General features: G+C 27.4%; 1 protein-coding gene across 4 annotated transcripts in view; it reads right to left on the bottom strand.

Moving 5' to 3' along the window:
- Positions 1–2,434: 2,434 nt before the first annotated feature.
- LOC107439883 (protein ECT2) overlaps positions 2,435–18,049 on the bottom strand; it is a 34,610-nt gene continuing 18,995 nt past the window's right edge. For 2 of the 4 annotated variants that reach the window (XM_087157673.1, XM_016052622.5), the window contains exons 15-23: positions 17,310–17,406; positions 16,048–16,129; positions 15,673–15,751; positions 14,935–15,051; positions 14,377–14,539; positions 12,875–13,026; positions 11,405–11,493; positions 9,338–9,500; positions 2,435–3,864 (exon numbers count right to left, since the gene is read on the bottom strand). In XM_087157673.1, the coding sequence (XP_087013799.1) occupies positions 3,778–3,864; positions 9,338–9,500; positions 11,405–11,493; positions 12,875–13,026; positions 14,377–14,539; positions 14,935–15,051; positions 15,673–15,751; positions 16,048–16,129; positions 17,310–17,406 (1,029 nt within the window). In that variant the 3' untranslated portion in view covers positions 2,435–3,777. Of the gene's footprint in view, positions 3,865–7,375; positions 7,518–9,337; positions 9,501–11,404; positions 11,494–12,874; positions 13,027–14,376; positions 14,540–14,934; positions 15,052–15,672; positions 15,752–16,047; positions 16,130–17,309; positions 17,407–18,049 lie in introns of those variants that run through there. The other 2 variants (XM_071177791.2, XM_043041172.3) reach the window with 2 other exon arrangements.

Here is an 18,049-nt window from a genome sequence, read left to right as displayed (position 1 = left end):
TTGCGAATTTTTAAGGACAAAAAAAAAATTTTGCATCATTTTAAAGAATGTCATTTTACATGGCAAAATACAAAATCTGAGCGAAATCGGTTGAATAGTTCCTGAGAAATAGATTTTTTTAAAAAAAAAAAAAAAAAAAAAACCTTTCTAAGATTCAAAAAAATTTCTCATGAACCATTCGACAGGTTTCGCTTAAATTTTGTATTATCATATTTTATATTCCCACTAATTTTGTATTATTAGTCCCCCCCCCTATATAACATAAAATTATAATGATCTAAAACCGTTGAAGATTTACCATCTTATTGGTCAGTAAATCGCATGGTAAAATTCCTTAATTTAAGAACACACAGATTTTCTAGCTTGTCACCAGCATAAAATTAACAAAGTTTTTACTTACATTGTTTACTAGTTATTCAACAATATTTTCCCATATGTATCATCCTTTTTCAGTATTGCTTTTCGATTTTTTTAAATTAAAGGGTAAATAATTAATGGCGTTCTTTCAGTAATTCCATGATATTACCTTTATGCATCATTTTATGAAAAACAAAGGGTATGCAACCTAACAGTATTTTATTAAACAATATAAGTCATATTTACTTTTATCTTAAGCTTCTTGTAAAACTGTATCCAGTCAAAATATGCGATTAAAACAACCAGATGGAACTGCTTCCTGAACTGAATTGGAAATGGTATCAAAACCAACTTTAGCATGATCTTGTTCCTGAGTTCTGGTAATTGTAATCTGCGAGTGCCGCTCTTTGCGCTTCTGAACTAAACATTACTTGCTATTTTTTACATCAGTTGTGTTTTTGAAATAAGTACAGTATTCCTGAAATATACATAATTTTCTATTTTTTATGTCAGTTGTGTTATAGAAATGAGATTGAGTATGGTATTCCTGAAATAAACATTACTGGCTTTCTTTTTACAACAGTTGATTTCCAGGAGTTGCATTTTACGAAAGCTGTTTTGTTCCCGAAACAAATATTACTCGCTACCTTCTGCATCAGTTGGTCCTTTCTTCTTCAATATGATACATCACATATGAGAAACATAGATTCACTTTAAAATCACAAAAAAATGAATAATAGTATTTTTGTACACAACATTCAAAGTTCTATAAATAAACTTATTTTTCTCATGCTCTCTGGCACATAAGGCTTTCAACATATGTCACCACCCAATCCTGTCCTTAGATTTTTAACATCGTGTATACAAAGTAAGCCTGGGTCTTCTCCCAGCCCATAAGAAATGGGGATCCCTAATTCATAGGGTAGGAGTTCTCAGTCACCCCATAGATATAGGGGTCTTTCACTAGAACTGGCCGAATCAATTCCATCTTCCTTCCGTTTGTTACATTGAATGGCCAGAAATTTTTTTAAATAAATATTCTATAACTATTTATTACTTCAGTTCTTATGGAAGCATAATTTACTTTGCCCTGATTAATTAACACATCGTCTAGTCCTCAAACAATAATGTTATATTTCAAGCCGATGAAATGACAAATTTAGTGGCTTCTTCAAAGTGTTGCCTGCTCCATATTATGTCTGTAAACAAATATCAAAATTATATCTTTTTAAATGTCTTTCCTATTTTTATTTTCTAAGCTCATTGATGAGCTATTTCTGACAGTTGTTAATATATGCAAGAAATTATGAATCTCTTATGTGCAAATGAAACTGACCATCAAATATATAAAAATAAACAAATATTTCAATCAGTTCATTCGATTAAGAGTTTATAACAAAAGAAATGTATTTAATTGGTCACGGTACATCCAATGCAAATGGAGTGTGAAATGCAGACTTTTTTTTTTTAATTTAATTGTTTTCACACTGTCCAAATGAAGTAGAATTTTTAATGCTAATTCAATCCTTTAACCTTTAGTCTTATTCTGAAATTCCAAAACAAGAGTAATTAGTAACAAGAGTAAGGTAACAAGAGTAATTAGGTTGTAAAATTAAAAAAAAAGAATATATATATATATATTCTTTTTTTATAATATAAAAAGAATATATAAAAGAATATATATATATATATATATATATTTTATATATATATATATATAAAAAAAGAATATATATATATATATATATATATATATATATATATATATATATATATATATATATATATATATATATATATACAATTTTCGTATTATAATGAAATGATAATTTGCACATAAGATTGAGAAACAAAGTTATTATTTCATAAACAAGATAAGTTTAATGAAAATAGAGAATTTTTTTTTAAATAAATGAAACACATAATTAATTAGTTTTATATTTACTTCTATCTGCTGAAATAACTTTAAATTAGGTAAATATTTAAAAAGAATTTGAATTCATTTAATCAAAATAGTCAGAGACCATACATAAAAACTATACGGCAATCATCTAGCCAAAATAAGAAAAAAGCAAAGAACGTTTCAAAAACTTTAATAAATTATAAGTATATACACTTAAATACAAAATATATATATTTTTTTAATTTTAAGATTTATAAAAATACTTTAAAATGCTGACATAAAAAGATATATTTAAAAAATACTTTATAGTTTTTGGAAAGCAATTGAGTGCATTAAAAACAAAGTAAAACAATGCTTTGCAATTCTTACTTTGCATCTTCACAAGCATTTACTCAACTAAAACAAATTATAAATCATAAATATTTACAAAGATTAGGAATAACCTGAAAGATTAATTAAAACACACACAAAATAAAATAAGTGCTTAAAAGTAATATTAGTCTATGCATATATACGTATAATGATTATTTGAAGAACTCAAGTGTAAAAATTGAATACAAAATAGTTACAAATATATTCCAGAAAAATAATATTTAGTAGTAAGATGTTTATATAAATGAATTGAGCACACATTTTTTGGAATGTTTAAATAACGTATAAGACAAAATTGCTGAAAATAATAATTTGGCTGAAGTTCTTAACATACATGCTTCTATGAGCATAACTAACACTTCAAAGCTTATTAATAGCAACTTTTTCAGTGGGCATTTTTCTATCTTTTTATTATTATTTGGCTTCTCTTTTTGATGCATTGTTTTACACAAACTCATTAACACTATTATTTTACAATAATCATGTATAACTGAAATTTTTAGTGCAATAAATGTTTTTCAAGTACTTTTTGTCTCAATTTCAATAAAGAAGCATATCTTTTATTTAAGTAAAAGAATTTAAACTAATAGCCTTAGAATGAAGAATTTTACTTTACTATTAGATCGGCTTAGTAAAATTGCTAAGCTTTTTTAAGTATTTTATTTATTTGCATTTTTTACATTATATGATTTTCACAGAGATTTGATATTCTTACAGCACCATATGCTTCTGCAAAGTAATATTTACATTTGACACATATATTTAATTTACTTTGGAAACTCATTTTACTTTTCTGTATATTTTATTTATTCACATTTTTTACACAGATCACTTTCTCAATAGCTGAAATTTTTAAAACACCACATGTCTTTTCAATGAAATGTTGCAAATGAAAATTAAAAAAAAAATTTTTAATTTAAGTTAAAAGAATTTAAACTAAAACCTTCCAATAAAGATTTTACTTTAAGTTTGCTATTGAAACAATTAATGAAAAAAAATTAGCTTTGAAATTTTACTTGAATTATCTTTGGTAAATTGTTATTTATAATATTTAGGTTCAATTATTATTGATTTTATCTCTAAGATTTTTAAATTTTGTTGGTTTGGAATGGGGTGTAGGTTGGAGGAAACACAGAAATCCTTCTCTATTTTCCAAAGGAGAAACCAACAGAGTTGCTTTTTCTTTTCTTTCCAACTACAGGAGAAGGATTAAGGGAGGATGGGGCAAGCTCCTGAAATGTATATACACAAAAATATAAAATTAAGATAATGTAGCAACATTTGAAATGCATATTTAAAAAACAAAAATATATAATGATTAATTAGATTTAAAACACTATATTTAAATATAACTGATGTCCTGCATATGCTAGATTAGTTATAAAAACAGTTGGTCCTTGATTATCCAAAGTAATTAGGACCAGACCTACTTCAGACAACCAGAATAAACAGAATTGGGAGACAGCGTTATTTTTTAACCTAACCATTTAATAAATATCCTATGATCAAAAGAGATAAAAAGATTTTTTTTTAAATACAGTTGCAGGGCTAGGATAGCCTGGTTGGCAGGGCACTGGACTCACGTTCATGAGAACGGGAGTTCGAATCCAGCCAGTCAAAGACTCCTCGTGTAGTAAATGGTGACAGGTGCACGTTTAATCTGAAGGGCCACGAAGTCCTCCATGTTTCCAAAACAAATTATACTTCTGAGGGAACTAAATTGGAGATAGATCGTTCTCTGGTTCAAGTCAAAATTACGATCTGTGGAAGAATAAATAGACATTTGAATGGGTTTATCCTATAAACAGGTGTGACGTATGGGGTTCACAGAAGTCAAATTCTTGCCCATAGATGGCGCCACTGGAACACAAGAAAAATCGGAATCGTTGCTTTAATGGCCTACCACAACAAAAAAAAACAGTTGCATGATTGTTCCAAATAGCAAAACTCCTTATCTCCTCTAATAAACCATTTTTGCTATAGCAATATTTAATTCTAAATCATTAGTTGGTTTAATTTTTTTCTTCTTTTGCTTTCAAAATTGGCTTTTAATACCTTAGCAAGTTTTATAAAACTTTTTACACTGTATTCCGATATTTATCTTACACATAAAAAACTTATCTTTTAACACAGGGTTCCCACTCTATGATGAGATTGAAATTCAAGGACTTTCCAGGACTTTTCAAGGACCTCAACAAAATTTTCAAGGACCTTAATCTAAGACCAATTTTAAAAATTATTCTCTTCTATTTTACTAGAAGCAACAATGCTTGTTGTGGCAATAATTAATTTCAAATATAATACCTAAATGCTTTGCCTATATAGAGAGAAGAGAGTATATGTGTTATGGACTAAAATTTATATTTTTTTAAAAACAACCCTACTGGTTTTGCATATTAATTCACAAAATCATTTTCAGCACAATCTATAACTAATGGTAATGAGGTGTTAATGGTGAAATCCTTTAATCCTGTGTATTTCCATGTGAAGGCTGCATGAAAGACAGAGCTAAATCTTAGGCATTCCATATTCCATGACTATTCCATAATCCCCTCCTCTCCTCTATTAAACATCGTTTCTGAAATCATTCATCCATAATTTACACAACCTTCTCTAAATGTTATGCAGCAACAATTCTTTCTGAAAATAAAAATTAGAAGGAACATATCCCATTTTCACCATGTTTAAAAGCATTATTCGTTATGTGTAATCCACAACTGCCAATGAATATGACCTGGTGGGAATATTTCTCTTTTAATTCACACTGAAGCTTCTAATAGAATTTCCAATTGACATAGGGTCCATCCATGGATAATTGAAGTATTTTAGAGAGCTTTTAACCATCATCCATGCATTTGTAAAAAGAGGACAAAATATTTTATGCAGTTCCATGAATCATAAATTGGGAGGTAAGATACTTAGTGCAAACTTTATTATCAATTCCTTACCATAATGTCCATCTGCTTAGATTGTAGAGACTGATTTAACGTCTCGTCAAAGAGTACAGTGTAGCAATCAACATTCTTCAGCTCATTTATAAGAATCCCTTTGAAGTATAGTGCCAATCCAAAGGAGCTTAAATAGGCTCACTTTGTGGCACTACAAAAAAATTGTCTCACTATACAGCTATCAGCAAACATTTTGGAGAACAATTTACTAATCCCTTCACAGGAGTTACATGAATAATTACTAGTGATGCACTTCAGACTCCAGAGAATTTCAGCATCAAGCACATTCCTTTTGACCAGATAAGAAGACAATGTTACCTCGGCCACTAAAGTTTCTGTTTCACATGGAGCACACAATGTTGCAGGAGTATTTACACCAGATGAATTAGATGTTGATGTCTTTGGAAAAAGAGAACTCAGGGCATGAGACTGCTTTTTTGTTTTACCTTTCTTTGATGTGTGATTTCAGAGCAGATTCTTCCATTTTCGCGATATCGATCTCCTTCATGCATAATCGGCACTTGGCTCTGAACTTCTTTTCGGGCATCGATAAAATCCATTCTTTATAAGCTTGATTATCCATCCATTGGGGATTAAAATAGCACTTCCCAGGCATAACTAGTCTAAACTACATAACACAAATACGAAGCCGTGCCTTTGCGAATACGCTTTACAGTAAAGTTTTGAAATGACGCAAACGTAAGGACAAGTGCAGATGGTAAAACGGCAAATTTATTGAAAACTACAGGGTACATATTGTTACGAAATTCGAGAGTATTCCAGTTTCGATAAGAAAAAAGAAGATCTAAGCATATGCGACAGAAGATGAAGTGAAGTCTCGCCCGAACGCATTGATTGTCTGCTGTGCTCCACGCGCTTGGCAGACACCAAGACGCTAGGCCCGGTTAGAAACGGTGGTGTTAAAAACCACGTGAGAGAGCTCAGGAACAAAACAGAAAGATCTGCGGGTGTTTTATGAAAAGTGCCACCGGCAGTATTAGACAAATTCAAGGACCTATCAAGTTTTTCAAGGACCTAAGACGTTTTTCAAGCACTTTCAAGGACCTAAATTTAGCAAAAAAAAATTCAAGGACTTTCAAGGACTCTCAAGGACCGTGGGAACCCTGTAACAGAAGTAAAGCCAATGATAGTTAAACTAAGCTACACTAGACTAGTAACAATGCAAAGAATAGATTAAACAAAAATTATAATTTTTCCTTTCCTCCGCAAATTGGAAGGAGCTAACAGCTCCATTAACGAAATATTTGTCTGTTTCTTATATAAAATAAACAATTCTATTAGGTCATTTAGCACAAAGAGAATTTTTTATTTTGAAAGCTTAAGGTATAACATATAACACCATATTTTTGAAATTGAAAAAAGTAAAAAAACTGTGTGGAAAGTTAAGAAATATAGCTAACACACTTTGGAATTACTTAGATTGACAGAAATATTCAGGTGAAAGAGATTAAAATACAAACTAATCAAAATTTTACTCTATAAAAAAAAAAAAAGACAACTTAAGTTAGTTAAAGTTGCTCATATTTTTTCAAACATATTGTTACCTTAAATACATAAAATAGTTACTAAAATTCATTAAGCGTGTTATCAACTAAATTTTGCATTTGTCACATAATCTTCTAACAAATATTATTTAACTAAAGATATTCTAATCAGTGAAATTACAGAAGAATTGACAAAATCCCATTAATTTCAAAACAATATTTGAATCACATTAACAAAATAATAACAAAATTTATAAAATAAATAAGCAATGCGTGGGAGGAACAGTACACAGGACGAAGGGAGGGAAGCCAGAAATCAACCACCAAGCAACACCAACACAACTAACCTTCTTTTTGATTATTTTCATCAGAGTTCTTCAGTAATTCATTATGAATGGGAAGTAATACTTCAGAAAGTATGTAAGGAAATCGCTAGAAGAAATATTTAAAAACTAAGCACTTTGTTTAGTTAATTTTACTTTTTAAGTCAGCTGCTCTGGGATGGTCGATGCATAAAATTAATATTTATTTGCATGGAATTCAATATTTTTTTGTTTATTAAAGATTTAAATAATAAACTAAATTGTGCTCATTAAGAATGTACTAAAATAAGATTAAGTGATAATACCAATTATCTACAAATTGGCTAAAATGATTTAAATGAAGGATATTTCAGTTCTTTCAATAGAAAAATGAATAAATTAACTGTCCAATACACCAAAATACCTAAAACTTGATTATTCTTTAAAAAATCAAGTCTTGTAACTTATTGGAATAACTTTTTCGGTTGTAAGTTTTTTTATGTATGTTTGTATATACAATTTTTTTTTCCTTTTTTTAAAAAAAAAAAGAAACTAATAACAATTAACGCATTTTAAATTCATGTTTTAATCTAGTTGCATAGTATTGTTGTTTTGTTCGAGTTGCATTGCTTATATACATGGTATTATATATTCAAAAATTATTTCTGGATATTAATATATCATAATTTTTCAAAGTAATTCTGTCAAAAATTATTATCCTGAATATAATTTTTTAATTAAAAAGTATCTTTTCATATTCCTAACATTTAGAAGAAGTTTCATTAAATTTTTACCACTTTGAGTTTAACGAAGAACTAATTATAGCATATTATATGATTAGGACGCAAATACATCCTCTTAACTCATAAAGTTTCAGGTACAATAATTTTAGTTCTTATTATTTCATACTGAAACTGAGCCATTATCAAAGTACAGAAGGCTTTTAACGAAATTATAAATTATCTTGCACTAAAACTATTGAAAATTAAAAAAAAAAGTATGATAAACAAAGATTTAATAGTTTAAAAGAAACAGAAATGTAGTTTTTACAACTCTTATTAAGCAGCTTTAAGGGAAACATTTCAGTTTAAATTTTTTTTTTTTAACACATTAATTAAGAAAGGCTGATATGTATTTAATACATTAAATTGAACCGAAGTAGCAAAGAGGTTAAGGCATTGGACCTTAAATGAGTATAACTTAAATTCAACAACAAGGAAAATATCTGAAAGATAGGTACCAGTTTGGATATGAAGTGAAAGCCACTAATGTACAATGCTGACTACATTGCCACTGTCTTGAAAATATGGACAGTCGTAAAAATGTATAGCCTTAACTTTAATGCCCCCTTCCCAATAACTGGCTGTTGCAGGAACACTTTATTTTCTATACAGTGAAAGCTCAATTTTCTAGAATGTGCAGGAATCAACAAATTCTGGAAATGCAAAAATTCTTGATAATTGAGCACCAAAAATCTTAACTTCTAATATCATTTCTGGGGAGATGCTCTGTCTTATTATAAACAAACAAAAAAAACTATCGCAGTTGACGCATTAAAAATTATGATAAAGGAGAAAAAACTAGAATGATTGTCCATAAAAATTCTTCAAAATTAATATTAAAAAAAATTAAAAGGTGTAAAAGGTAATAAAAATTAAAACACTTTCTGAATTAAATGCTAGTCTATAACTGAATCCAATCAAAGAAAGAGTGTGCATCTATCAAGAATTGATTAGTCTTTTACAGTGTAGTTTCAAACTTATTCATAATATGCATTCGTATTCATAATGTCATGTTCAGTGTATTACAAACCATAAATTTCCAAAAATTTTGATAACTTGAGCTTTTTGGTGAGTCAAATTTCTGATAGCAGGGCTTTTACTGTATTAGTAAAGAGGGTAATAACAGAGGTAGGGAGATTTATGATATTCATAATGGAAAATAACTTACAGTGAGGTTTGTAACAGAAGACAACCTCCATGTACCCATTGCATTAGAAGGTGTTCCGAAATTCCTCAAAGGGCTTATGATTGTGGAGACAGCTCTATTCAAACCTCGTTTGGTGGGAGTTTTCTTCATAGACAAAGCCCTACCAAGCTTGCTTCTTGTTTTGCTACACAAAACAATAAACAATTAATGAAGCAGATAAGTTTACAACTTTAAAAAATGCCTTTAATCAATAATATGGTACAAAAATATACAATATAAAAAAATGCCTTTGATGTTTAATGAGACAGACAACACAAACATTTTTTTCGAGATTCTTTTTAAAGTTGAAAAATTTACAACTTTAATTATTGATCAACTGCAAATAAATAATAGATATGTTTATTATAATACCAGGCACATAGATAATTTTAATCTCAAATAGAAAATAAATTTTCAGATAAAAGTGCAGTTTGTAAATGGTATTTGAAAGATACTGTTGTGACTTAGGAGTTTCTTGGAAGATAACAATATTTATGATTTTTTTTTAACCGACAACATTTCATCAATACTAAAAGAAAACACAAATATTTTTAATTCTAAATAGATAAAACTTCTTTGGAAAAAAACGCGTGCTGAAAAGCAGCAGAAATTTCAGAAAAAAGTAGCAATAAAGGAAACGAAGGAAATAAAAATATGACCACCGAAGCCGACGTCTTCAGGGGGTAACGGCCTCGGTAGCCATAAAAACAAAACCATTTCTAATTGAGGGAGAACATTCATCATTTATTCTAATACATTATATTAAAATTAATTTAAACACAACCTGTTTTCAAAATATGCTTCATCACTAGACAAAATATGGCATTTAAATATATATATACTATATATATGTATATACAATATATATATATTTTTAATACATATATATTAAAAATATACATGGTGTACAAGTACAAATCAACTTTTCAAATTCTCAAGAATTAAGGTTTCAAATTATATACCCTAATAAAGGCAGACAATCGTTGATCGTAAAATATCGATAAATTGTAAACAATGAGATAGGTCTGAATAACTTCATATAAATGTACCTCTTTAAAAAACTATTTTTAATATCTTATATATAATTAATTTTGCAATTTTTCTCATCATATTTTTTACATGATGAGGTTTATTTAGAAACAAGCTTTTAAATTGGGCTCAGAAAAAAAATTTATATAATTGCATTTGACATAGATGATGTTTTGGAACCTTCAAATTTGTAGCTTTATGACTTTCATTGTGTTATATTTTCTGAAATACTCTCTTATGTTTTCTTATTCTTAGTTTTTTTTTCTTGATCATAATTTCTGTTATATGTAAAGAAAATATAGTAAGGGTAATAAATTTCACAAAACATATTATAAATAGTTTTTGAAATAGGTAAATTGATACATAGTAATTCATATCTATGTCATTATTTATAAATACATCAATATTTCTCGAACAACAAATGTCAGACTATACTACGGGTGTGTAAGTCAACTCCGATTTTCCTAAAATTATAGGTGTTTGAAAAGTTGAGTACACCGTATACTGGGATGATACACCGTATATGATTACAAACTATATAGGGATTTTAAAATATTGCATAAAATGAAAATTAACATACATTTTTAACAACATAAATGTTTTTGTACATAATTTTTGTCTTCCTTATGTAAGCAAATTTCCCTAAATGCATGTTAATTTATACCTAATTTTTAATATAATAATCTTTAACACTGCTATTGTTGAAAACAGATATGAATTATTGAAGACTCTACTACATATTGATTCTGTAAATTCTGCTATCAGATTCCGTGCAATAGATTTTTAACACTAAGTTACCAGCTTACCAGTTATAATTCTCATAACAAAAATAAACATGACATTAAATATTGGATTATCTACTTAAAAAACACTTTATAGTTAAATATAGCTATAAAAAAATTTTTAAAAGCAAATAACAAGATTAAAAAAAAAATTTATCTATAAAATAACATTCTGAATTTATCAAAAATAATGCATTTAGCAGAAAATAAAACTTTAAAAATTTTAATGAGAACTTACCTCAATGCTTTTGTTAAAACATTCCCACTTTGAATCTCATATTCATGTAAATCTAACTGTTCAGGTTCTAAGGTAGTTAATAATATATCCTGTGAATAAAAATTTTAATTTAAAATTTAACTTTAAAAAAAATAAAAGATGTTCATACATGATTTTTTTAAAATCTTAATTATGCTTTATGGTATATATTAATGTGTATGTATTATGTATGTATATGAATAATTCATATAGGGATTTATTATGTGTATACAATATCAGTAGATCTATATATGGAACAGTATAAACTTGATTCACCTACTTTTAAGGAAGGTAAACATTAAATAAAAATATAAAAAACATAATTTGCTCTATTTGAGCGAAAATTTTATTGCAAGAGGATAATAATTTATATTGTTTTTAATTTCAAAATTACTTTTTCTTGGGGATAAATTTTTTTGACCTATTGTTATATCAGTATAACTTATATAAGGCAATCACAAATCAATAAAATAATTTTAAAGTTGGGTATCAATAATTATCACAGTAAACATGTTGCTTAGCATATTCATACAAAAGTAATTTAATGGGTGATCTCTCAATTCGAAATTAAAAAGTTCAATAGTTGTTTGTTGTTTTCAATGAGTTATTTTTAAAATCAGGAAAAAAAAGGGCAGCCAATAATAGCAAGACTTGTAGGGAACTAAAGAAAAATCAGGACATTTTTTTTAAAAAGGGCAAACAACGCGCTTAAAAAAAAAGTATAATTTTTTCTACTAAAATATAATAAAGGCAAATTTTATCGCAAAAGAATAAGAACATATACTATTTATAATTTCAGAATTTGAATAGAGCAGAAAGTTATAAAAGTTTCCAGAATAATATGAATGGAGCATTGAATAAATTGAGATCAATATACTGTTGCATTAAAAAGATAACATGAAGCGATACAGAAAAGCGATATGAAGCGATAACAGAAAAGATAGCATAAAAGATAAAAGATCATCAATTAGTTCATACCCTTCATATGAATATTTAGTTAACATTTGTAATAGAGTTCAAGATTTCCTTAATGAGAGAGTTACAATAATCTTAAAACAAGAACACAGTAAATATTCTGCTCACAAAAGTAATTTTGCAAGTGATTCCTGGATTCACCTTTCAAAAATACAATGACATGATAACTGTACTGCTGATAGAAATAAATTACATTTAAAATCGAAGGAAAAATACAAATCAGTAACTATGAAACTACACGTCTCCACCCAAAAAGACGTGTAAAAATAATAAATAAGTGTATTCATCATTATAAACATTTGATAATGTAAATATGTTAAGTGAGTTCCTTTTTTACAAAAGTATCAACAAATCAAAAAGTGTTTTATAAAAAAAATTATGTAAGATCACATTTACTAAAAAATAGATAATACATTAATACATTAATAAATTATTAAAAAATTCTAATCACAAACAAGACAAAAAAAATAATCATACTGCATCAGCCTTGCAAACAGTGTTAGCCACTTGACGACTCAAAGTACGTAAGAATACATTTTTATCTGTTTCGTCTAGTAAAACAAAGGCATATAGAAGCTCTTTCATTTGTTTGTTGCACCACGCAACAATAGCAAATACATTCTTACAATCTGAAAAAGAAAATAAATAAGAATGATAAAAGAAAAACGTAACAACTTAAATTTAAATGTGTTCATGATTTTTAAATCTATATACATTATTTACATCTATATACATTATTTATATCTATATACAGAGAGAGAATAAAAAGAATTGTGGCATAACTGCCATGCAAAATAATGAGCAAACTTTATTAAAAGACTGATTTATCTTTCTTCATTTATATTAATGGTTTCAACTAGTCAATACATTAAAAAAAAAATACAGCCTTTCTATTTTGCATAATATGAAATTCAAAAAATAGGAGAGGTGAGAAATACAATGAATTTCTTCATATTAGAATGGAATTTATCAACATGTCTTTGAATAGTTGTGGAGTTTTCACCACACTTTTATATGTTTGCAATATTCTTTTATGTTTTGGTAAAAAATACTTATAAATATTTAAAAAAAATTATTTAAACTATCCTCATTACGGAACATGCCGAACATTTGAAAAATAAAAAGGGAGTATTACACATAACTTTCATTACCTGTAAAAACTATAAATTCAACTTATTACTACTAAACTCAATGGCGCCACAGCCCATAGAGGGCCAGGGCCTACTGTGCCCAACTCAGTTTTCTTGACCTTGGGCTCTGGGGTGCAGGAGCAGATGTTCCGGTCAGGTGGTCAGCCGAACACGGAACCCCCAGTGTTCAGTTCCCAACCACGCTTGGTACTCATTTATCGACCCACTGAAGGGATGAAAGGATGAGTCAACCTTGCCCGAGGATCGAACCCAGGACCTGTGGTATGGGAGCGCAAAGCGCTAACGCTCAGACACCGGGCGTCAAATTCAACTTATTAGTAGATATTAAATTAATTAATGTTATATTTAAACAAATATTTAAATGCAACCTTTATAGAATGATTGTTTATCTTCAACCTCTACAACATTCACAACTATCATGATAGAACTAAATTTATATTAAAGTTAATTAATATTTATAAAAGCGTTATTTACTTTCAGTCACTACTACAATCACAATTCTTTACATATGTGATAGAGAAACTAGTTTCAGGAATTTTTAGTATAAATTTAGATAATTCAATTTAAGTTTTAATATAATACAGTGGAACTCTTGTTATACGCTGTCAGTTTCATGTTATCCCACTTCCACATTAATTTTCTCCAGGACTGTAAAAATTGTCTCTAACGACAATGTTAAATTACCCTGGATTTAATATTTATAAAACAGATATTTACCTTTAACCACAACTCTTTAAATATGTGATAGAGGAACTAATTTTACAAAGGTTTTTAGAATTAATTTAGATATTTAAACTCAAGTTTAATATTTATAAAAGGATTATTTACCTTCGGTCTCTACTACATTCACAACTCTCTTAATATGTGATAGGGGAATTAAGTCCAAGTGTTTATAAGACTTTGGATGAGCTTTGGTAGTACTGGATGGCAATGTTGCAGTACTCGGACTTTTCACAAGATTTGCAGATGATTTTATTCTCTTTTTACTAACCTACATGTAAAAAAAAAAAAATGAAAATAATATTTTAATTATCCATTTATTCATGTATCTTTCAACAATTGAAAAAAAATATTATTTATATGAAAAAGACAAATGTCAAATGAAATAACTATGCATTCTCTAAATAATTATAAATAATAATTAAATATAACTATAACATTATTTTAAATTCTATGAATATTTTCTTGAATAACTCTAATGAACAATTACTAATCAATTTTGTAAGCTATAATACATTTAAAACAAAATACAACTAAAAAACATCAATCGAAATTAGAAATTTGTGCATAAAAAAGTTACATGAAAAGTATTTATTTAAAAATAAATATGCAATTCGGAAAAAGACCACAGCTTAAATTAATGTTAAAAGTAAAGAGATAACATACCTCCAAAACGTCTGTAAAAAGGAACATCGTTAATGTACTTTTCTTATTTAGCAAATCAGTGACTTCTTGTGAATCTACTTTGCAGATAAGACTTCGATGCGATGATAATAGATTTGGCTGAAACAAAAGTTACTTTTATGAGAGAACACATAGATGAAATATAAAAATAAAGGACCCTAAATATTAACAATAATACAATTCACCAGTCAATAAATCTGATTGGTATGATAACAGGGAAATCTTATCACGCAATCAACAAAACTAATTTTAAATACAAATGTTTATACATGTTTATGTGCAAAAATACCTTGACATTAAGTCTAACTTCTCTAAGGATAAACAGTATTTTTAATTAAAACTTATTTATCTGTATTTTAATTAAAACTTATGTATTTGTTTAATTAAAACTTATGTATTTGCTTAATTAAAACTTTTTTGAATTTATTTATCTGTAGCTTGCAATAATATTAATATATCATTACTAAACATATTATTTCCTTTTAAGCATTCATAGTCACAATTTGACAATTCCAGAAACCATAATTTTTTTCAATACAGAAAGTTCCTTATCCCTTAAATGAGTAAAGTAAATATCTACAACTGAAAAAAATAGCAGGTTGTGAAAAGCGAAATATAAATGCAAAATCACATATGCATTGCATATTATATGTAAATAGGATAAATACATATATAATATATGCAAATGTACAGTACACAATGAATCCAATAACTGCTTACCGGACAATTTTCAATGTCATTAACAATGTCAAACATTTCTACTTGGCCTTCTGTTTTCCGCTTGTCTTCATTTATGTGTCTAAAAGAGAAATCACAAAATAAAACTAAACTTCCTCAAACTAAAACATCTTATAAAAAAAAAAAAAATAGTAGGACATTTCCAGAAATTTAACAATTCTCCTATAGTTTTTGACATTTTGATTTTGAACAGCTGCATGATAAAGAGTAAATTAAGAATGTTATTCATCAATCAGATATTTTTATACAAAAATATGGGATGACTCTTCAGTGCTCAGAATTAAAATTATAAAGGTTTCTAAAAAATTTTAATACAATCACCAAATGAGATCATGACAATTTCAACTCATAACTTACAAGAGAACATCTTTCAAGGCTTGAATTGCTTTTTCTAACGCTTGGTGATCAGGACTACTTTTTGGAGTGTGTTTCAAAATATCTACAAAAATTCATTTAAAAAAAAAATTTTAATTGAAATATTAACAAATCACTATTTCATACATAAAAGTACATAAATAAAAAAATTCATACAAAATAAAACAATTAATACAAATTGCTTGTGTTAAGAACAGTTCCTTAAAAAATAAAAACAAATTGAAGATACCGATTGTTTTTAATAGGACATGACAAGTTTCAAACCTGTTAACAATAATTAGAACAATGAATAATATTAAAACTTTTTCTTAACTTTCTTATAGATTTAGTCTTAGGTCATACTCTGCCGTAAAGAAATAAAACACATCAAATGAAATAACAGAGACTAAAGAGCAGAATTAGAAAATTTTGTTACCAGTCAAAGATCAGCTATAGAATTTTAATAATGGCCCTTTTTGAAAACGTGAGATTACTTTCTCAAAAATTATAAAATTTTAAATTATTTAAAAAAAAAACAGCTGATATTATTAACATAAATAATGTTACCATATCTTTTTTTTGACGCATTTCACAAAACATGGTAAACTTTACAAGATTCATTTCCAACATGAAGAAAGATTTTTCTGACCTCTTCAAGTAGGCTTACGTAAAATTCAAGAATTGTATATAAAATTTTTAATTAAACCTAGGTCTTGACTCTTTGAACCAATAATGCAATGTAAAGTCTATGTTTATTAACAAAAATAAAATGTATTAGTCACAAAATAAATCTGAAGTAATTGTATATTAAAAACGAAATTTGATTACTGTTAGATATTATCGACCATGAATATAAAAAAAAGTAATATAAAATTACCTTTAACTCAAAGGAAACTTTTGGTCAACAAACTCAGCTCCTATGAAATTCATAATCAGAGTAAAATAACCTGAACGTTCCAGGAATGATATTAAAGTTTTCCTGAGTAATAAATAATATAGTTTGAAATCATGTGTTTTGCAGATGAAGTACATTTTCATCAGCAAAAAAAGTGGGGATAGATAAGTCAGCAAATTTTTAATCATTCATCATAATTTCATCATTTTAATCATTCATCATAATTTTTCGTATTTAGCCCTCTTGTAGTCAGTAGCAATCGTTAATTTTTTGCCTATAAGATTTACTATTCATATTTTGGTCGCTAACCAAAATAATTACAATGCATAGAAAAGTACAAATATAAATTTAAGCAACAAAAAAAACATACCATTTAATAACAAAATTACACTAGGTAGACGTTGAACTGGCCTAATTAACAACTCTTGAAGAGTTTGTCGTCCGCATTCAGGCTTGCTTTGACAGCGCTAGAAAAAATAATTAGAAAAAAACTATACAATTAAGTTTAAAAATTTTTAAAAAAATTTATTAAAGTTATCGAAAAAAGCTTTCCCATATCACCAAAGTTTTCATTAAATTGTTTTGCCTCTTTTTTATTAACTGTTTATGCTCGAAGCAGTAAGAATTTTTATTACGCTTTTCCATTTTATTACAATTTTTAAGCATATTTAAGATATTCAGTTACAAAAAAATGTTGGTTAATAAGAATTTTTATGATATCAACATGTGAACAGACATTTTTCAAAATAAATCGGATTTTCGCTTTAATCTGTCATAAATCTGTCAATATTTCATTTTAATCCAGAAGGAATTCAGTACACATTAGAAATAATAGAAAATGTCACAATTTTCTCTACATCTGACTTTGAATTAATCACAAATTTTAACCAAGAGGAAAACTTTAACATTGTGATCAATTTGAAAACTAAGAATTAACAATGTTAGTCAAAATTACTTTATGTTCCAAATTACCAATAATCAAAAAAAAAGGAGACCATAGTATTTAGTATCTAGTAAAACTATAATTTTAAGAGACCTATTAATACAACAACATCAATTGTTGGAGGCATATAAATTATGAAGGAGTTAACATAATAAATATTTTTAAGT

The sequence above is a fragment of the Parasteatoda tepidariorum genome, chromosome 2, assembly GCF_982258835.1.
Source record: "Parasteatoda tepidariorum strain Cologne lab strain chromosome 2, Ptep-v5.0, whole genome shotgun sequence".
NCBI classification, from domain to species: Eukaryota; Metazoa; Arthropoda; class Arachnida; order Araneae; family Theridiidae; genus Parasteatoda; species Parasteatoda tepidariorum.
This window is presented reverse-complemented; position numbering and strand designations above follow the sequence as displayed.